Raw genomic sequence first — 23,123 nt, 5'->3', positions numbered from 1 at the left:
CCCAAAGAGGGGCTTGAACTCAGGACCCTGAGATAGAGACCTGAGCCAAGAGCAAGAGTTGGACACTTACCCAACCGAGCTTCCCAGGTACCCCTTGCCTTTTCATTTTCTTAATGAAACATACTTAGAAGAATAAAACATTTTAATTTTGATATAGTCCAATTATCAGTTTTTATGGTTCATTTTTTTTTGTTACCTAAGAAAACTCTGTCTACCCCAAAGTCACAAAGATTTCTCCTATGTCTTGATTATTGCAGCTTTATACTAAGTCTAAATCACGTAGTCTGAATTTTCCAATTTTGTTCTTCCTTTTGAAAATTGGTTTGGTTATTCTCAGTCTTTTTCATCTCCATATAAACTTTATTTATTTTTTTCCAAAGTTTATTTATTTGTAATCTCTACACCCAACATGGGGCCTGATCTCACAACCCCAAAATCAAGAATCACATGCTCTACTGATTGAGCCAGCCAGGTGACCCTCCATATAAATTTTAGAATCAGCTTACCAATTACTATTAAAAAATCCCAGGATTTTGATTGGTATTGCATTTATTTATAAATCTGTTTGGGGAAGTGACATCTTAACAATTTTGCACTGTCTGATCATGAACATGATGTAACTCTCCTTATAGTTAAGTCTTAAATTTCTCTCAGCAATGTCCTGTAGTTTTCAGTAAAGAGATTTTATGCATTTTTGTCACATTTATTCCTATGTATTTTGTGGGTTTTGGAAATACTCTAAATAAAATTTTTAAAAATTTCATTTCCCAAATGTTTGCTGATAGTATATAAAAATACAATTGATTTTTATATATTCACCTTGTATCCTTTGACTTTGCTAAATTCAACTACTAATGGTTATTTTGCAGATTACCTAGGATTTTTTATATAAACAATCTTGCAATTGGTAAATAGAGACAATTTTATTTCTTCCTTTCCAATCTGTATGACTTTTAATTCTACTTCTTGCCCTATTTCAAAGGCTAGGACAACTAGTTACAATGCTGAACAGAAGTGGCAAGCAAGGACATTCTTGCCTTATTCCTAATCTTAGGGGAATATTTAATATTTTAATACTCAATATTTTACCAGTACGTATGAATTTGCTATAGGTTTTTCTTAGATGATCATCAGTTGATGAAGCTCCCCCCTCCTATTCCTAGTTTTCTGAGCTTTGTTTAAATCATGAATGGGTATATAATTTTTGTCAGTTGGTTTTTCTGAATTTACTGAAGTAATCATATGAGTTTTCTCCTTTATGTGGTTAATATGGTAGAGTAAACTGATGGATTTTCAAACCAACTCTGCATTTCTGGGATAAACCCTACTTGGTAATTGTGTTGTTATTATTAATACATTCAAGTTGCTGATACAAGTTAGTTAAAAATCTCTGATACATAAGTAATTATTTATATTGTGCTAAGTTGTCAAAACTATGGTATCCACAAAACCTTTTCAATGTAGGTTTCAATACAGGTTTTAGATTTCAATTTTCTTAATTGGAGTTGCAATAACAATAATAGTGATCATGATGTTTACTAGTTGTATGCTAACTACACAACAGGCATTACGCTAACGGCTTTATAAATATTCTCATTTAATCTAATAACACTCTATTAAGTATTATTTTTTTTATTTTTATTTTTTTTAAAGATTTTATTTATTTATTTGACAGAGAGAGACACAGCGAGAGAGAGAGCACAAGGAGGGGGAGTGGGAGAGGGAGAAGCAGGCTTCCCGCCGAGCAGGGAGCCCGATGCGGGGCCTGATCCCAGGACCCTGGGATCATGACCTGAGCTGAAGGCAGACGCTTAACGACTGAGCCACCCAGGCGCCCCAGTATTATTTTTTTAAAAGATTTTATTTATTTATTTGTCAGAGAGAGACAGACAGACAGAGCATAAGAAGGGGGAGCAGGCAGAGGGAGAGGGAGAAGCAGATTCCCTGCTGAGCAAGGAGCCCAATGGGGGACTTGATCCCAGGACCCTGGGATCATGACCTGAGCTGAAGGCAGATGCTTAACCGACTGAGCCACCCAGGCATCCCTCTATTAAGTATTATTATCTCTATTTGACCGATGTGGCAACCAAGGTTTAGGGAGGTTAGAAAATTTGTCAAAGATCTCACAACTAGCAACTGGAGGAGGTGGAGTTTGATTCCAGGTCAGTTGATTCCAGAGACTAAGCTCTTATCCCTCTTTTGCTATACTGCTTTACCAAATAATCTCTAATACTTTTTTCTTAATATATAATTCAAAGTAATATAACATGGGTTACAGTGAAACTAAGTTCTCTGAGAGGCCACTAAAGTTTAAATCCAGGGGTGCCTGGGTGGCTCAGTTGTTAAGCATCTGCCTTCGGCTCAGGTCATGATCCCAGGGTCCTGGGATCGAGCCCGCATCAGGCTCCCTGCTTGGTGGTAGGGGGGTGGCCTGCTTCTCCCTTTCCCACTCCAGCTGCTTGTATTCCTTCTCTCGCTGCCTCTCTGTCTGTCAAATGAATAAATAAAATCTTAAAAAAAAAAAAAAAGCTTAAATCCAAATGAGAACTATGTAGGCATAACACACAACAAATATCCAAGATATACTCTCATGGAAACAAAAGGATTTTATACAATTCCAGGTTAATTAGCTATAACTGTCTCTTCTACATAAAAAAAAAAAACAACCCACATAACAAAGTGAGTGACAGTGAAGTGATTATTATTGGTCATCTGGAATCCACTCTAATTCTTATGGAAATACACTCAAAAACTTCCCACCCAGGGGCACCTGGGTAGCTCAATCCGTTAAGCATCTGCCCACATGGGGCTCCCTGATCAGCGGGGAGTCTGCTTCTCCCTCTCCCTCGGCCCCTCCCCCCACTCATGCTCTCTCACTCGCTCTCTCTCAAATAAAATCTTTAAAAAAAAAAAAAACTTCACACCTGGATTGCATAAGGAATAGTGAGCAACTTGTGGCTCTATCATAAAAGAGAACAGAGATTTTAAAAAATAATAAATTACTAAATTTACCTTTCTAGTGTCAACTTCAATATGTGAAACACACAATGCCACATGCTAAGACTTCACCGTTCTTCTTTGTAATAATGAAGCATTTTATTCTTTCATTATTCTACTTACTGTTGCTGACCTCCTTAACTTGATTTAAAAGCATAAACTTAGAAGAAATTCACTGACCACAACTAAAACTACCTTTCTCTCATCCTAATAATAAAAGCTAGGAAAGACTGGGTACAATCACCAACTCTCTCCTGTTTCTTTAAGAAACTCTGACATTTTAGCTTCATCTCCAACAATACCAGTTTGGGGAAGTTTACAATTCAAGTCTAATTATCCAGTGTCATCCTTTTAAAAGCTGAAATACTGTAGGATAGTAACTGAAAAACAAAACATTCAATAATAATTCTATTTAGAATAGATCTAAGTTTCTATGCCTAGCCTTTATGGAACTGGATAATAATAATATTTGTTAAAGTCTAAAGTTCTGAAATTCTATAGGAGAAAGAGAGCTGGAAGGGTTCTTTAAGTAAAATTCAAAAATACTAGGGAAGTAGTTATATTCTAAGTTAAATAATCCAATACTTATTTGGCACCTATACATGTTCACATTGTGTAAGTCATTTATAGATTATACAATTTTAACAAATGGACTCTACCTTGAAGAACTTTATGTTCTGTTTTTTTTAAGAATTTTATTTTTAAGGTGGCCCAGTTGGTTAGCATCTACCTTCGGCTCAGGTCATGATCCCAGGGTCCTGGGATAGAGCCCCGCATCAGGCTCTCTGCTCAGTAGGGAGCCTGATTCTGCTTCTCCCTCTCCCTCTGCTGCTCCCCCTGCTTGTGCTCTCTGTCAAATAAATAAATAAAATCTTTTAAAAAATAATTAAAAAATAAATTTAAAAAAAGATTTTATTTTTAAGTAATCTGTACACTCAATGTGGGGCTCAAATTCAACCCTCAAAGATCAAGAGTTGCATGCTCCACTGACTGAGCCTGCCAGGCACCCCTATGTTCTATTTAAGTAGAAAAAATAATTCATATTCAAATCACAAGATTTAATATGAACACAGAGAAGTTAAGCAATACATTGTATGGTATAGACTCTAACTATGGAAGAATATAAAGGGGTATCAGTGGTGGCTACAGAAATCAAGGAAGGACATCAGAAAACTGAGACTTGAGCTGAGTCTTCTCAAAGTTCCAAAGCCACTTCCACATTTTCAGATATTTGTTATAGCAGCATTCCACTCTTGGCACCAAAATAAAATAAATAAAAGGTATACTAAAAGGGAGAAAAGAAGAAATTCCAGACATACACATAATATACTGTATATATGGATATTTTTAATGAAATACTTCAAAAATAATTTTATATAAAATGGTATAGGAAATACTACAAATGTTGCTACCTACCCACGTACCTACCATGTAGATTTAAAATACTAAGTTTGCCATACCTGTTTCAAATATATTTTTTTAAGATTTTATTTATTTATTTGTCAGAAAGAGAGAGAGAGCACAAGCAAGGGGAGCAGCAGGCAGAGGGAGAAGCAGGCTCCCTGCTGAGCAAGGAGCTTAGCGAGTCCCTGGTATGCGGGACTCGATCCCAGGACTCTGGGATCATGACCTGAGCCAAAGGCAGACGCTTAACCGACTGAGCCACCCAGGTGTCCTGAGTTTCAAATATTTTTAAGAACTAAAATACTGCAGATATAATTGAGCAACCTCCATCTGATTCCTTCCTCTCCAGAGGTAATTACTACATTTAAGTAGTTGTGTATCCTCCCACGTGTATATAATTTGTTACAAATGTATCTATATACAACATAGTATATTTTAAATTTTATATAAATGGTATCATACTGTGTATTCTTTTGTAACTTGCATTTTTATACTCAACACTGCTTTCCAGATAATCTAAAATGGGGCCACAGTACCCATTTTTCTCCCATTTTTTTAAGCTCCACAGCTGATTCTGATTGGTAACCAGAGTTGAGAATTATCATTCTAGGTCTATATATATTATCCAAGAATGCTTTTAGTGCTCCAAAATTGCTAACACATTTTATTATTATTTTTAAGTAAGCTCTATGTCCACCACTGGCCTTGAATTCAACACCCCGAGATCAAGAGTTGCAGGCTCTACTGACTCAGCCAGCCAGGTGCCCCTGGTAACACATTTTAACTTAGCTTTTCACCATGAGTCAGTTGTTGTTAGATTACCTTATTTCAATAAAAATTATTTAACAGTGCTTCCAACTCAGAAGCAAAAAACCTAATCAAACCAAGTGTGCACATGATTCAAAACAATAAACAAACAATAAAACTGGTTTCTTGAAGGGGATGGGTGTGGCCACAAAGGGGCAGTAACACAGGAGTCTCGTGGTGATGTTTCCACTTAAACATCTTGATTGTGGTGGTAGTTATGCAAGTCTACACATGTAGACTTGCATAGAGCTACAGACAAATGTATGTGCACACAAGTTCACGTATAACTGGTGAAACTTGAATAAACTCTGTGGACTGTGCTAATGTCAATTTCTCGGTTTGATATAGTGAGTGGTAGTGTGAGATGCTGACACTAGAGGACAGAGACCTAGGGGAGAAAGTATAGGACCTCCCTGTACATTTCTTTACAACATCCTGTGAATCTCTTACCTAAAAGTAAAAACTTAATACATTTTTAAAACTAAGTTTCTAAAGTACACTGAAAAAATTCTGCAGCCTTTTCACAGGCAAAATCAGTCCAGTATCCTGCTACAATATACATCTACTACACAAATGATATTTTTAGGTAAGTATACCTAACATCGGATGCAAATCTGCATAAAAGAGAAAGAAAACATTGGTGATGACCACTTTAATCCTGCAGTAAGTATGAAAGATAAACCTTAAAAGTTATTGGCCTCTAAGCTATTATTTTTAGATTATTGTGTGGTCTTACCCTCATGGGACACTAGGATTTACCTAAATAGCTACCTCTGTTCACTACAAATAACCCTGCTTTCATTCCTATTTTAAGCCAGCAAGCCTGCCCTACTTTTGCAGACTTATTTCCTAATCTACTCACCTGCTTTTCCAATCATGAACCAGTTAAACACTGCTGAAGAGGTTATGTTAAATATTACTGAAACTCATAAGCAGCTTTCAGATCCTTTCATAACCTATTAGAACAAGTAATTTTATTTCACTGATCTGACACAGCTCTTTGAGATATTCCTTCTATTCTTTGATAGTCATAGAGCATGCTTTCAAAGTACTGGGAACTAGCCCTCCCAGAACCAATTAAGTAATAACCACTATCAGTGATAGTCTGAGAGAAGTAGTAAGTTTATAGGGACATCATATGTTTTCAATAAAACAGTGTGCAAAAGTAAAAAATAAGTAGCCTCCTTTCATGGATAAATCCACCAATTACCTTTATTACTTTGGCCATTCATTAAAACTCTCCTATTTTATTTATGTTTTTTAAAAATTTTAGTTTTTTATTTTATCCTATTTTATTTTTAAACTTCCACAAAGCCTTAGGTCACAAGAACAAAATGTACACACAAAAACCCACAAATTAAGTCTTACCTCTTTAGGCTACTGATCAACAAAGTTTAAACTTGAAAGGATTATCAATTTGTAAAGTGAGGGAGCAAACCTTTCATACCAGATATAGTCTACCATTTAGTCATCTGCTCTTCATGGTGCTATTAGTCATAGGAAGCTCCATAGTTCTGATTTTCTGTCACACTTTTGTGAGGCCATTATACGCTATACTGAGTACTTTCGAAGACAGTATTTAAGCTTCTAAGTATAAAGAGAAACATGTTGCTTCTAGTAGGAATTCATCGAATATTTGTTTAAACATCTGTTTACGATTTCTAAAATTCTATCTATACTATAGACAAGGAAAATTTCACCATTTTTCTTATTAAGGATTTTAGGTTTAAATCCTTTCAAAAGTTCCTAAGGAGACTACAGTTGGAAAGTATAAAATACAACACTCTTGGGGCATCTGGTTGGTTCAGTTGGTTTAAGCATCTGACTCTTGGTTTCGGCTCAGGTTGTAATCTCATGGGTCGTGAGATCGAGCCCTGCATTGGGCTCCCCACTCAGGAGGAAGTCTGCTTGAAGATTCTCTCCCTCTGCCCCTCCCCACACACACTCTCTCTCTCAAATAAATAAATACATAATCTTTTTAAAAAATACAACACTCTTAAGACTTCATTTTACGTATGCCACTTTAAGTCAAACAGATCTACAAAATTATAATAATAAAGTCAAACAGATCTGCTGTCAAATCTCACTAAGATTCAAGATTAACTCATTTAATAAAGAACAGCTAACATTTATTAAGCACTCACTATGGGCACTATGTTAAGCACTTTACATACAATATGAAATGCAATCTTTAAATTCTGAGGTAGGTACTGTTATCTCCCATTTTAAACTGAAGCAAGGAAAATAAATGACAAAAGTCACACAGCTAGTAATTAGCAGAGCCCCTGCCCTTTTCTAAACTGTCTTCCATAAAATAAGCTTCTTATGCTTTCACTTAAACATTTACTAAGCACCTATGTGCTAAGCAATATATTCAGCATTAATAATACACAGTCCTTGCCCTTGAAGAGAACTGTTTAGTATAAATAAATAACATAAAAATATTTAGAGAAATTTGAAAAGCAATGAGACTGCTCATGGGAGCATATAGGAGGCAATATCTTCTGTTGCTGCTGCTGCTGCTGCTGCTGCTGATAGCAGCGAACATGTATTGAGCACTTACTAGGCACCTGTCACTGCAGCTTGTGGAGTTTATTTAATCCTTACAACTACCCTGTAAACTAGGTTCTATTATCCCTTTACTTCAGATAGGGAAACTGAGGAAAAACGAGATTAAGTGACTGGTCCAAGATCGGGTTGCTACTAAAAGAGGCAGAATTTGAATCCAGGTGTGTCTGATTTCAAGGCCGTGTTCTAAAACCATTATTCTATACAGCCTCTTAGTAGTAAAGGAGAAAAAGCTTTTCAGATGTCCACTTGGCTAAATCTTGAAAGATAAATAAGGGCTGATCAAGTTGGGGCACAAGGTTCTACATAAAAATAATGCAAAGAACCCATTCACAGATAGAAAATTTCATGGCATTCTGGGGAACTACAAGTAGTAGTAAAGTAAGTTTGGGAACAGGGGTATGAAATGAGGAGAAAGTAACACAGTACTGGAGGTTTGGCATGAAGAGAACTATACATCAACAAAATTAGAATTTATCTTATGGGCAGAAAGTGCTCATGAAGGGGTTCAAGAACAATAATAATCCTCTACATTATCCACAGATCATGATGGCACCATGGACATTAGATTAAATAGCCCTAGCAAGAGGCTACTGCAATAGTATAAGCAAAATGTCAAGAGAGGGAGATGACGTAGAAGGTTCTGTACAAACCAAAAGTCCATAGAACTGAGTCTGGTAGAACTGGATGTGAAGTGAAAGGGATAAGAAGGTTCTGTACAAACCAAAAGTCCATAGAACTGAGTCTGGTAGAACTGGATGTGAAGTGAAAGGGATAAGAGTCTGGCCTGACTCCCAGGCTTGTCATTGGAGACAGGGACTAAATGGGTAAGTGGTGTGATTAACAGGGATGGGAAATACACTTAGAAAACCCTTTCTATCTCCTCTGCTTATTAGTGCTTTTTAATATTTACTTTATCCCTCTATCAACTTTTTCTACCTTTTTCACAATCTCTTCAATAAAATAAGTCTGTCTCACTTTTATAATATCTGCTTGTATGATGTTTGAATCATCTGTAATTCTGAATTACATTTATAAGCCAATTAAGCTTTGGTTTTTTTAAACATAGAGCCATCAAAATAATCTTGCTGTTCCCTTAATGGAATCACTGTCAACTGCCCTAGCAGTTTTCAGCTATCCCTCTTCTCCTCTTCCTTCTTTTACGTCTTTCAATTCTTTGACGTTCCTAATTTTACCCACACTGTCTACTTCTTAGTCAATTATACTTTTTCTCCATCCTTACTTCTGCATGTTTCCCCAAACCCTATGTAGCTGAAACAACTTCTTTTTCTGCTAAACAAGTTACCCCCACTTCACATCAGGTATAATATACTTTATTTTTTTTTAAGATTTTATTCATTTATTTATTTATTTGAGAGAGAGAGAGCACAAGCAGGGGGAGAGGCAGAGGGAGAGGGAGAAGCAGGCTCCCCGCTGAGCAGGGAGCCCAACATGGGGCTCGATGCCAGGACTCTGGGATCATGACCTGAGCCGAAGGCAGATGCTTAACGACTGAGCTACCCAGGCACCCCAATATACTTTAAAACTCATTTTCTTCTTTTTAGCTTTCCCTCATTAAGACACTACCAAATCCTTAAATACGATGGTAGCCTTTCCCAAGCCTAGCTGTTTTGAGGCAATTCTTAATTGTATTCTTTTTTTTATCTCTCCCCAACTTTATTATATTTTGAAAAACTGTAATCCTATTAAGAAAGTAAAAGGGGGCACCTGGGTGGCTCATTCACTAAGCCCCGCATCCCCCTCCCTGCATTGAGCCCCACACCCCCCTCCCTGCATCGAGCCTCACATCCCCCACATGGAGCCCTGCATCATCAGGAATCCCTGCTCAGCGGGAGGCCTGCTTCTCCCTCTCCCACTTGCCCTGCTTGTGTTCCCTCTCTCTCTGTGTCTCTGTCAAATAAATAAATAAAATCTTAAAAAAAATAAAAATAAAAAATAAAATCCTTAATAATGAAAAAGAAAAAAATTAAAAACAAAAACAAAAACACACAAACCCTTGGTAAATCCATTCTAATACAAAAAAAGGCAAGAGGGGACAAGAGCTGTGGAAATAAATGAGGCATAGGTACCAGAGACTGAAACAGGCTTCAGGGTAACCTTGTGAAAATAGCAATTTTTGTCCATACTCTTCTTTTAAGAAAGCCATAGCTACACTATTCTGACTGGCAGAATATTAAAGAACCAGTAGCCTCTGTGTGCTACAAATGACACAGTACATCCTATGAATATATAATACACTTGAATTCCAAATGAAGGGGAGAAATGTCTGAGCATCTTATTGAAAAGAAGTCTGACTTTTCTGTAAACACCATTTGGCCACCAACAATGGACTCTCCACATCTGTCACATAATTCCTAGTGAAATTTCTTTGTTGCTTTGGAAAAGATTCAGTCCAGGAGAATAAATCATTTTTTAAAAAATCACTGTCAAAGAGGGGCGCCTGGGTGGCTCAGTCGTTAAGCATCTGCCTTCGGCTCAGGTCACGATCCCAGGGTCCTGGGATCCAGCCCCACATCGGGCTCCCTGCTCCACGGGAAGCCTGCTTCTCCCTCTCCCACTCCCCCTGCTTGTGTTCCCTCTCTCGCTGTGTCTCTCTGTCAAATAAATACATAAAAATCTTAAAAAAAAAAAATCACCGTCAAAGAAAAAAATTCTCTCAAACAAGAAAAAAATTTGGAAACCAGGAAAAAAAAAAAAAAAAGAAAAGCTAAAAGATTTTCACAATTCAATCATTTGAGTTTCTGGTTTTTTCTGCTCTAGATACCAGTAGTGATGCCACAGTGCATATTGACTGTTCTAGAGGCACACACAACTATTATTTTAAAACAAAAAAGAAACAAATGAGCACTTGTTGGCATACATTGCAGATGGCTCTCCATAAACAATGAATGAATGAAATCAGAACAATTTTTACATTTTTAAACATAAAATAAACACCTTCAACTGCTAGGGAAGAAACCAGCTGCTAAAAAAGTACTAGACAGAACTGTACTGGTCTCTTCATGTTGTTACACATGGGATTCCACCCAGATATCCTCTAAATCATAGAAGGGGATGGGGTGCCTGCCTGGCTCAGTCAGTTCATGCAACACTTGATAGAGGGGGTTGTAAGTTTGAGTCCCATGTTGGGTGCAGAAATTGCTTAAAAATAAAAAAATAAATTGTAGAACAGGTATTTTCCTGACCTTAACAGTTTTCCAGCTTATAATTTCATATACTTTCTAATTCTGATATTTTTCAAATGTTAATGAATTCTCAAAAAAGTATTAATGAGGTGTGCCTGGGTGGCTCAGTCCGTTAAGCGACCCACTCTTGATTTCAGCTCAGGTCATGATCTCAGGGTTGTGGGATGGAGCCCTGCGTTGGGCTCTGTGCTCAGCATGGAGTCTCCTTGGGATTCTCTCTCCTCTCCCTCTGCCCCTCCCCCCACTCATGCGCCCTCTAAATAAATAAATAAATCTTTTAAAAATGTTAATGAGGGACACCTGGGTGGCTCAGTCGGTTAAACATCTGCCTTCGGCTCAGGTCACGATCCCAGGGTCCTGGGATCGAGTCCCGCATCGGGCTCCCTGCTCAGCGGGGAGCCTGCTTCTCCCTCTGCCTGCTGTTCCCCCTGCTTGTGCTCTCTCTCTCTCTCTGATATATAAATAAATAAAATCTTTAAAAAATAATAATAATAAAAAAATAAAAAATGTTAATGATTTCTCTACTAACCACTTATGTAGAAACTGATCTATCATGTTTCATATTACAACCTGTCTTAAGCTTTTCATGTCAGTTATATCATTTGCATGGCTCAGATGCTTGACAAAGAAGGTATTATTAACCCTATTTTGCCCATGAGATTATTGAAAAAAAAGAAAAGGGAGGGAGTTTAAGTAAAAAAGCAAGGTTAAAAAAAAAGGGCAAGGTCACAAGTAAGCTCCTGATGCAGTAAAACCTAGGTTTTCTGACTATCAGTCTAGTCCTTCTTCATTTTAGGAAAGTTGCTGGTTAAAGGACACTTAAAATACTAGTCACTTCCTCCCACTTTTCTCCAAGATTTGTTCAAACAAAACAATTAAGTAGACTTTAAAGTTAACAGGAAATGACCAAAAATAACTGGGGTGTGGTCTCACCTCTGAAAAAGATTTCCAGCTGTGAATAAATGCAGACAACTCTGGCCAGACAAGATAACATCAGATCAGGATTTAGTACCCAATACAATGGACCTTAGCTACATACACAGTGACACCTTATTTTCTTAGAACAAACCTCAATTATTTCAAACTCTGGAAAACCCAGGAAAAAAGCAACATAAGTCACAGAGAAGCCAAAATTGCTGTGGTCAAGTTCTTACACTACAGTATTTACATTTAAGATAAATCCACAAACTCTAAGTAAGGGCTTGAAATCATTATATTTCATTTATTTAAGCGTAATCTTTTAAGTATACAACATGCAGTAATTTATAATTTGGCCAAAAAACATAAATTATACAGACAATGGAAGTGTTTACTTAACTGTGAGCATGCCTAGCAATAAGAGAGCACCTGCCTTTTAACTATGTTTCATTTTACTTTACTTCTATATTTAAGGGTCTGAAAGGGTTATTTTAAAATTTCCTTTATATCTTATGGCATCTTATGGTGGAAATTACATGCCACAATGGCGATCAGAATTTGAGATTCCTAAAGGTCTGAGGACTGCCACTAAGCTTCACTGAGATCCTATTTATTCTAACTTGACACACAATTCTGGTTTATCTGGTTTCCCTGCCTACTTCAGCTTAGAAATAGCAGATTAGAAGGGCATATTTTGACAGATAAAGAACAGTACTGGAGGAGATAAACAAAAAACAGACAAAAGCATTAAACAGTATAGCAGTAAGGAGTCATTTTGGTACAGGAGGAAACTGCCAACACCCTTAAACAGCAGAATGCACCAGCCATGTTAACAGCACAGGACAGAAATTAATGTACACAACTGACCTTGATTTATCAAAAAAGGTTATGTTTAGTATGTTTAGTATATTCTTTATCTTAAGAGAAGGTTTATACTCTTTATGGGTTATATACTATAAAAACTGACATTAAAATGGTCAAAATTATTTAAGTTAAAGGGCTAAATGTCAGTTATATGAACAATTCACTTCGATCCTTAATAATACCAGACGATCTGAGTAGATAAATCTCAAAAACCCCATTTTATTTACTGAACATTATATAGTGTAGGTAATCAGTGTTTATGATCATCACTTATGATCTTGACTTTTTAGAGGGGAAAAAACTAAGTTACACACTAAAATTAGTAGTGTAGAAAATCAGTATTTATGATGATTCATGTGTTAGGGAGAAAAAATTTAAGTTAAACACTAAAATTCTCCCCCTTCACTGAACATTCAATAGGCTTTTCCACATTAAAACAAAAACAAAAACGTATTCTGTCACCAATCTTAGTTTCCTTTCTCTTTCTAATTACCAAAATGAAAAAATAAAAGTATTTTAATAGTTTTGCCCACTTAGAGCTAACCCCTTTATCAGAAGCCACTAACACAGCTCGCTTAGGTGTACACTCCCTTCTTATAAATAGTGCTTTCAAACCGATAGTTAAAACTCAAGAGCGAAGAGTTGTACCTAAGTGTCACGGCTGAACAAAAGTGCATAAATTAGAGGTTATGTTTAAACCAGTATAAGTAGTTTAAGAGCAGAAACAACTACAATGTAAAACCCTACAGTAAGGAACATTTTAGTTTTGGTTAGACATCTGAATCAGAGAATATCCTTCTTCAAGTCTCTACAGCCAAAAAAATAAAATAAAGCACCAACATCATGTCAAGAGATCTGTAAATCCCTTTCACACATCACAAAATGGATTTATTTGTATTTATTTCACCACACTGTTTCTTTTAAATAACAGCAGTGACTTGTGATGATCTGTAGAAAGTGGGCCAAAAGGTACATGGTAAACGTCCTTAAAAAGGGGGGGGAGGGGCGAGATAATCGGATCCTAAAGAAGGGGAGCGGCAGAAAGATCTGACTTGGAAGAATCTACTAAAGTCCCTGCCCACATCACCTTAGATGGCTTCACAGATAAAAGACGAGAAAAGAGGAATCGTTTCTTTTAAAAAAAGATGGGGATCCTGGCCCTTTGGGGTGGCGGGAGAAGAAATCCCCACCCCACCCGCAAGTCCCACACTACGGGAGATAAATTAGCAATCTCCAGCTAGCTACAGATCAAGGTACAACAGAAAACGCCCAGGGACTGCCCTGCGGGGCTCCCCCTCCCCTCTCTCACACTCCCTCCAGGTCCTCCTCCCGGACGGACGCAGCCAGGGTCCCCCGCCGCCCTCCCGCCCCCCCTTCCCTGCTCCCCGCCCTCCGTCCCCCCGGCGTCGCCCGGCCGAAGGCCGTTTCCCGCGGGTGAACAAGGAGGGCCCTGCCCGCCCGGCACCTTTGATGACGCGTTCGGTGGTGGAGAGGTGGAGGTTCCTCCCGGACATGGTCCCCTCGGCCTCTTCTCGGCTCCAGGCGACTGCCAGACGCGCACCTCCGCCTTCGTGTCCAGCGGTGTCAGCTCCCCGGGTCAGTCAGCCCACGGTGCTCCGGCCCCGGCTCCTCCGGGCGGCCCAGGTACCAGGAGGAGGTGGCCGCGGCAGCCCGGCCTCGAACCTCGCTGACAGGATGCGGGCCCACTGGCCGCTCCCTCCTGAGGAGCCGAGTCGGGAGCGCGGGTGGCTAAGGGAGGCAACCGCGGCGGCCGCGGCTGCTCGCGGCCCGGCCCCGCGTGCGCGCGCGCGCGCTCCCGCACGCCGTTCTCCCAACTTCCCGGCGGCCCGCGCGCGCCGCCGCCGCCGCGCCAAGGCCCAAAGCGCAGCCCCGCTGCCCTGGCCGGCGCGGCCACCTGACCTCCCGCCCCCTCCCCGCGGCAGTAGCCCACCCCGGCTTTCCCCTTCTTCCGAAGGCCCTCGGCCCGCGCGGCCCAGCTCCACGCTCGCGTGCTTCCTTTCTCCGCTCCTGCTTCCCACCCTGTGTTTGTCCTCTCCTCAGCCTGCCCTCCCCGCAGCTGACTCCCCCAGGGCCGCCTGCCGCTGCCCCTGCCCGCAGCACCTACCACCAGCCCCTAGGTCCGGCACGGAAAGCCCCGGCGGAGCAGCGGCCATCTTGTGACCTGGCCGCGGCGACCCACAGCAGCTCCCTGGACCGCGAACCTCCTGTCGCCCTCACTCTGGGGCCACCTTGCCAAGAGCCCTTGTCTTCCCAGACCCTCCTCACGGGAGCCCTGCGTCCTTTTCTTCTGGTCTTCCACCACTCTGTCTCTAGGGAGCCCCTGTCAATCTGACCACGCTCCTTCCCACGGTTATCCTCCCTCCCACCCCCGTTCACCGATGAAGCCCGCATTTCAGTTTTCACATTTGTTGAGTGCCGTTAGTATAGGAAGAGGTACGTTCGTGTCCATGCCAGCTCCAGTCCAGTAGTTGGGCCTCAGATTCCAGGTGGCATGAGACCCGGCTGGGCCCCGTGGCCTCCTCACTTCCTTTCCACGTTTAAGAGAAGGGAGAGCAGCCGCTCCACGGAGCTGCTCGGCCAGACCTCCAATGTGCAGGGAACTGAGCTTCTTGTAAGCCCTGCGTGTCACCCACTCTGCTAGAAGCAAGCCCGCTCTTCTTCCTCTTCGATGCAGTGACACAGTACCTGCTTGCCCCGCTCATGCTTACTGCGGAACACGATGGGCAAGTCTCTGGACCAGAGTCTTAACGATCTAGCTCATCTCTGGGTTAAAAACTGACCTTTTCTTTCCTTTAATTGTAAGCTTAGAATAGAAACTGTCTTACTGTGACTGTCTAACCTCACTGAGTATAGTGCCTGGCAAAGTCAGAAGTATTTTGAGTTTAGCAATGATAATGTAATATTAAAACTGAGATCCAAGGAAACTGGATCCAAGATCCAGTCTTAACAGTTACTCTGGTGGCCAATAAGTCATATGTGCTTACACACATTTAAATTAAATAGAATTAAAAACTTAAATATTCAGTTCCTCAAGTGCACTAGCCACATTTCAAGTGCTCAATAACTACCTGTGGCTAGTGGCTATTTTATTGGACATGGTAGCATAGGACATCTCCATCATAGCAGAAAGTTCTTTTGGACAGCTCCTAGCTAAAAGATTAGAAGGGTTAAAGCCTAAATCTCCATTAATATAGATTTATGTATTGGGAGGAGATCTGGGGATATACTCTGTGAAGTCATTCCCTGAATTATGCCTTGGAATTTTGACCTAAGGCCATTCATAGTAACCCCAACAAGGCAGGAGCACTTTGGAAGCTGGATTTAATTTGGTTCTGTTTTCTTGGGTTTTGACATCAGGCTTCCACCCAAGAGAATTGTTCAGATATCCCGAGGAAGTTCTTCATTTAAGAAGTAATGAGAACGCCACACTTCTATCAAATAGAGCAAATTTCTAAAGGTCAAAAACAAATTGGTCCCTGCAGCATAGTAGATGTGAAAATTCATCTGGAAGAACATAAACAGGATAGCTAAAAACATAAATGTTAAGCAAACATTGCAAACCAATGTGAAGAGATGGATTTTACAATAATAGTAGTGGGGGAAAAAACTACCATTTGGATCTCAAGTTGGAGCCACTCCACAATATCAAAATATTTTATTTTTTACTTTTTTTTTTTTTTCTTTAAGATTTTATTTGAGGGGCACCTGGGTGTCAGTCAGTTAAGCGACTGCCTTCAGCTCAGGTCATGATCCTGAAGTCCTGGGATCAAGTCCCACATCAGGCTCCCTGCTCAGCGGGGAGTCTGCTTCTCCCTCTGACCCTCCCCCGTCTCATGCTCTCTTTCTCTCTCTCATTCTCTCTCTCAAATAAATAAATAAATAAATCTTTAAAAAAAAGAATATTTGAGCCCCAACGTGGGGCTCAAATTTACAACCCTGAGATTAAGAGGTGCATGCTCTACTGACTGAGCCAGATAAGTGCCCCAAAGATTTTTGTTTTACTTATTTTTTTAAGGTTTTATTTTGGGGGCACCTGGGTGGCTCAGTTGGTTAAGCGGTTAAGTCTGCCTTGGGCTCAGGGGATGATCCCAGAGTCCCTGGATCCAGCCGCAGGGGACTCCCTGCTCAGCGGGGAGTTTGTTTCTCCCTCTCCTTCTGCCCCGCCCCACCCCCTTGTGCACATGTGTGCTCTCTCTCTCAAATAAAATCTTAAAAAAAAAAAAAGATTTTATTTTTAAGTAATCTCCATAATATCAAAATAAAGTGAACCTTGTTTAAAGAATTACATGTAAAAAATAAAAGAAAAAATCTAGAAGAAAATGAAGAAGTTATCCTACTTGGTTAATTGTGGTAACTCCAGAGCTAATATATCCCAAAAGATGCTGATGCTCTCTCCTCCCACTTATCAGATCAAACACAACTTAGTTAATTCAGATAAGGACTTTCAAGGCTCAAAAGTAATGAAAGGGGGGCGCCTTGGTAGCTTAGTCAGTTAAGCGTGGGACTCTTGATTTTGGCTCAGGTCATTATCTCAGAGTTGTGGAATTGAGCCCCACATTGGGCTCTGTGCTTAGTGGAGTCTGCTTCTCTCCCTCTCCCTCTACCCCTCCCCGTGTGCTGTTTCTGTCTCTGTCTCTGTCTCTGTCTCTCTCTCAAATAAATAAATCTTAAAAAAAAGTAATGAAAGGAATCACGAAAGAATATTGTTTGACTGTTGGAAAAAAATAAACACAATTAAAAGGCACAAAAGAGGAAGATATTTGCATCTCCTAAATCAGGATAAAGAACTTTCACTATTCAAAAGAAGAGGTCTACAATACAAGTATGGGCAAAGGCCATGAACAATGAATTTATAAAAGAATAAAAGATAAGGCACTAAACGTTAAAAAATGTTCAACTTCATAAGTAATCAAAAATTCAAATTAAAACAAGATGCTATTTCTCACATAGCAAATTGGAAAACATTTTTATTTTTTTAATTGATTTATTTTAAAGATTTTATTTATTTATTTATTTGACAGAGAGAGACACAGCAAGAGAGGGAACACAAGCAGGGGGAGTGGGAGAGGGAGAAGCAGGCTTCCCGCAGAGCAGGGAGCCTGATGCGGGGCTGGATCCCAGGTCCCTGGGATCGTGACCTGAGCCGAAGGCAAACACTTAACGACTGAGCCACCTAGGTGCCCCTGGAAAACATTTTTAAAAGGTGACACTGTGGGGTGCCTGGGTGGCTCAGTCGTTAAGCGTCTGCCTTCAGCTCGGGTCGTGGTCCCAGGGTCCTGGGATCGAGGCCGCATCAGGCTCCCTGCTCTGCGGGGAGCCTGCTTCTCCCTCTCCCACTCCCCCTGCTTGTGTTCCCTCTCTCACTGTGTCTCTCTCTGTCAAATAAATAAATAAAATCTTTAAAGTAATAAATAAATAAATAAATAAATAAATAAATAAATAAAAAGGTGACACTGTTAGGGGGCACCTGGCTGTCTCAGTCTTCAGAGCGTGCGACTCTCGATCTTGGGGTTATGAGTTAAAGCCCCAAGTTGGGTGTAGAGATTACTTAAAAAAAAAAGTGACACTGTTGGTAAATTACAAATTAGCACAACTTCTCTGGAAAGGGATTTGTCAGTATCAAAGAAGAGATTAGATATGGCTGATGAAAAGATTTTCTCAACATTATTAGTCATCAGGGAAATGCAAAATAAACCATACTGAGATACCACTTCAGTAGCTGAAACTAAAGATTCTCAGTACCGGGGTGCCTGGCTGGCTCAGTCAGTAGAGCATGTGACTTTTGATCTCAGGGTAATGAGTTTGAGCTTAAAAACAAATAAAATACAGCGGTTAAAAAAAAAGATTATACCAAGTGTTGGCAAGAGTGGGAGCAATTGCAACTCTACTTCGTTACTGGTGGGAGGGTAAAATGCTAAAACTACTTTGGAAAACAGTTTGGAAATTTCTTATAAAGTTAAATATACACCTACTCTATGACCCAGTAATTCTACTCTTAGGTATTTTACCTGACAGCAATGATTATACAAATAATGAAATACTACTTAGCTAGTAAAAGAGAAATAATTGGGCACCTGGGTGGTTCAATTGGTTAAGCGACTACCTTCGGCTCAGGTCATGATCCTAGTGTCCCGGGATCGAGTCCAACACTGGGCTCCCTGCTCAGTGGGGAGTCTGCTTCTCCCTCTTACCATCCCACCTCTTGTGCTCTCTCTGTTTCTCTCTCAAATAAATAAATAAAATCTTTAAAAAAAAGAGAGAAATGGGGCGCCTGGGTGGCTCAGTCATTAAGAGCCTGCCTTCGGCTCAGGTCATGATCCCAGGGTCCTGGGATCCAGTCCCGCATCGGGCTCCCTGCTCAATGGGAAGCGTGCTTCTCCCTCTCCCACTCCCCCTGCTTGTGTTCCCTCTCTCGCTGTGTCTCTCTCTGTCAAATAAATAAATAAAATCTTTAAAAAAAAGAGAGAGAGAGAGAAATAATTACTGAAACATGCAACAATATGGATGAATCTCAAAAACGTGGTGAACAAAAGAAGCAAGATACAAAATAGTACGTACTATATGATTTCATTTGCATAGGAAATGGTTACATGAAGTATGATATTGGATGGAACATTATCCATTATGAAAAACCAACATATTTTTATTTTTTTAAATTTTTAGTAATCTCCACACCCAATGTGGGGTTCGAACTCACGACCCCGAGATCAAGAGTTGCATGAACAACTTCTGACTGTGCCAGCCAGCTGCCCCAAAAAACCAACATATTTTAGATTACAGAGATACTTGGTATCATCAGAAAAGCCTCAGGAAATAATGAAAAGTGAAAAAGCTAGAATATAATAATGTACAGTATGGGCCCCATTTGTTAACGAACAAGCAAATGTATGCATAAAAAGGCTAGAAGGAAATATTAATATATTTGTACATTCCATAAACGTTAATCAGATGCCAACTGTGCTGGGCCCTGTGCTAGTTGGTAGGATACAGTGATGAACTATAAAATCGACCCAGTTCAAACCCTCATGGAGCATCGTCTGATGTGGAAAAGAATGTTAACAGTAGCCATCTCTGGGTGGTGTGACCGAGGGTGACTTAGGAGAAACAAATGAACAATAATTTCTGTAGTTTACAAATTTTCTGTGGTGAGAAAGTATTACTTTATAACTAGGTGAAAATAAAGAAAAAAGCCCTTTTCTTTCAAAGCCCTATTGTCCAGGCCTATTTCTAGTAGTGTTACATTTTCATTTGGGGGACTTTCTGACATCTCTAATCAAAACCACTCAATGAAAATATGAAAAGAACAGTCTAATTAAGCTCCTTCCCAAACAATTTTATTTTATTTTATTTTATTTTATTTTATTTTATTTTATATTTTATTTATTTATTTGACAGAGAGAGAAACAGCGAGAGAGAGAACACACAAGCAGGGGGAGCAGGAAAGGGGGATGCAGGCTTCCCGCTGAGCAGGGAGCCCGATGCGGGACTCGATCCCAGCGTCCTGGGATCGTGACCTGAGCGGAAGGCAGACGCTTAACGACTGAGCCACCCAGGCGCCCCTTCCCAGACAATTTTAAATGAATGAGACTTAACTTTATTGCTAGTAGAGATGCTTTTAGTCATGACTTTAATAGTTCCCAGCAACAGTTAGATGTTCTGTTTCATTCAGCTTATACACCCCTCCACCTGGCCAGGGGCTGTGGTATTTTTTATCTAACTAGTGAATCTGATTCTCTTTCTTTTTACTTTCTGCATTGGTCAGGATTGAATACATATTTGAAATCACCAAGATTGATATGTAATTGGCATTTCTACTAATCTTTTCAAATCTAGGTTTCCATCTTACAGAGCTTGTGAGATTTGATATATTTCCTTATGAAACTCCCTAAGCACTCCATAAACCTTAATTAATGACCAGTTCTTCTGAGAAATAATTATGAATGCTTTTAATTTAACAAATACACAGGGAATCCTAATTTCCATTGTTGTATAAAAGTAACCTGGTTTCAGTTTCTATTTGTATGAAGCCATTAAATATTAAACTTCTGTGTTAAATGCAGGTTAAGAGAATTATAGATATTTTTTGAAGTAAAATGAGTGTTTCTAAAATAGCTACATAGAAAACGTATCTTACAGGGCACCTGGCTGGCTCAGTCGGTTAAGCGTCTGCCTTTGGCTCAGCTCATGATCCCAGAGTCCTGGGATCGAGGTCTCATCAGCTTCCCTGCTCAGTAGGGAGCCCGCTTCTCCCTCTGCCCCCCACAAGCTCTGGCTCTCTCTCTCTCAAGTAAATAAATAAATAATCTTTTTAAAAAGGGTATCTTAAAGTATATAGCTTCTAAATTTATATGAAAAGCACTGTGTAATTTTTTTAAGTAACCTCTACACCCAATATGGGGCTCAACTTCATAGATCAAGAGTCCCATGCTCTGCAGACTGAAACAGCCAGGCACCCCAATTAGTAATACATATTGTGTGGACATCATATACGGCATTATATTTAATTCATATCTTCCTATGAGTACATTTTAATTTTGATTAAATCACCTTGGCATGTACCCTCCACAGTGGTTGAGGTTTGTTTATTTTTTAAAGATTTTATTCATTTATTTGAGAGAGAGTGAGAGAGAGAGAGCACAAGCAGGGTGAAGGGAAGAGGGAGAAGCAGACTCCCCAATGAGCAGGGAGCCCGATGCGGGGCTCGATCCCAGGACCCCAGGATCATGACCTGAGCCGAAGGCAGATGCTTGATCGACTGAGCCACCCAGGTGCCCCAGTGGTTGAGGTTTAAAAAAATTAATGAATCCAGATAAAAACACAGCCCAAAGCAACATCCTACCAATTGTAATAGCCTGGTATCAAGTTAGGAATCTCTTTAGACACTTGTAAGTAAAAAATCCTCATGAAAGTCCGGCTGACTGGTAAATTTGTATTTACAGGTTGATATTCAGGCCATTTTGGGGGCAGTGTGCAAACCTCTTGGCAGTGTGTTATCCCTTGATCTTCCTGGGAGACCCCTATTGTATGAGAACTCTGATATGACAAGGAGCCCCAAAGCTGCCTTCATTCCCTATTACTTTTGTTTGCATCATTCCAAAGCAGGAGATAATGGTGGCAGTCATTACTGGCTACGATCCAATCGTTTAGGAGAAGAGAATTTAAAACCCCTCTCACACCTGAGCCCCAGCATTCCACAGGTGAGATGCCAAGGTAAATGGCACTGGCATTCATCAAGTTGCCTGGGCCAAAAATTTAGAATGGGGTGTGGGGGTTGGAGAGGGAGGCGCCAGCCCTCCTGAGACATATCCTGTCAACTGACGCCCCCTACAGTCCATTTTCCCACACAACAGATCTTTCCAAACTTAAAACATAAATCTGATTTATGTCATTGCTCTGCTTAATGCTTAAAATCGTCAAGTGTCTGTTCCTTTCCCCAAAGTGGCCTGACTCCCAACTACTGTGAACTCAGCTCAAACCTCTTTCCCTCTGCCTGCTACGGGTCAGACATGGTGGCCTTCTTTATACCGTATATACTAGCTTTAGTACAAACTGGCCTCACACAGCCTAAGCTCATTTCTGTCCCAGAGCTCTTGCATTTGCCATCTCTTTCGCTTGGAACATTCTTACAGAGCTGCCTCCTCATTACTTACAGCCAGCTCAAATGACATCTCTGATCACCGAACCAGCTAAAGCTACGACACCCCCACGTTTCTCTACCTCAATATCCTACTTCACCTGTTGCACTTGTTTCTTTGCGTCTACCCTCACTCCTTAAGGGGAGCATCTTTGTCTATCCTGCTCACTGCTCTTGGCCCTGCTGTGCCAACCCGAAGTTGGAGCTCAATAATTTGTTGAATGAGTGAGTATCTTACTCTTGTCTGCAGCAGAAGTTATTAACCTGTGGTGCAAGGGTTTCAAATCACCCCTCCTCATCCTGCTCCTATAAATGAAATTAAGGTTTTGAGTATACTTGCAAGCACTTTGGGGGGTGTGTGTGAGAAATATTGGGAAAGCATCTATTTTTCAGATTCTCTTTTTTAAAAAATGATTTATGTATGTATGTATGTATGTATGTATTTATTTGACAGAGAGAGAGAGAGCACAAGCAGGGAGAGCTGCAGGAGAGGGAGAAGCAGACTCCCCGCTGAGCAGGGAGCCAGATGTGGGGCTCGATCCCAGGACTCCAGGATCATGACCTGAGCCAAAGGCAGACGCTTAACCGACTGAGTCACCCAGGTGCCATTTTTCAGATTCTGAAAGGAATCCAAACAACTGAACATTAATTACCACTGGTATAGTTTTAATTTGTAAAGCACTGTCTCATACATTTTGTTCTCA

At 40.2% G+C, this 23,123-nt stretch overlaps 1 protein-coding gene across 2 annotated transcripts in view; it reads right to left on the bottom strand.

Annotated features, from left to right (window-relative positions):
- Positions 1-14,569, bottom strand: part of PPP3CC (protein phosphatase 3 catalytic subunit gamma) — a 102,383-nt gene extending 87,814 nt beyond the window's left edge. For both annotated transcript variants that reach the window (XM_032388986.1, XM_032388987.1), the window contains exon 1: positions 14,230-14,569. In XM_032388986.1, coding sequence (XP_032244877.1) covers positions 14,230-14,278 — 49 coding nt within the window. In that variant the 5' untranslated portion in view covers positions 14,279-14,569. The remainder of the gene's footprint in view (positions 1-14,229) is intronic.
- Positions 14,570-23,123: the final 8,554 nt, after the last annotated feature.

Source organism: Phoca vitulina, unplaced genomic scaffold, assembly GCF_004348235.1.
Source record: "Phoca vitulina isolate PV1807 unplaced genomic scaffold, GSC_HSeal_1.0 scaffold53, whole genome shotgun sequence".
Classification (NCBI taxonomy): domain Eukaryota; kingdom Metazoa; phylum Chordata; class Mammalia; order Carnivora; family Phocidae; genus Phoca; species Phoca vitulina.
This window is presented reverse-complemented; position numbering and strand designations above follow the sequence as displayed.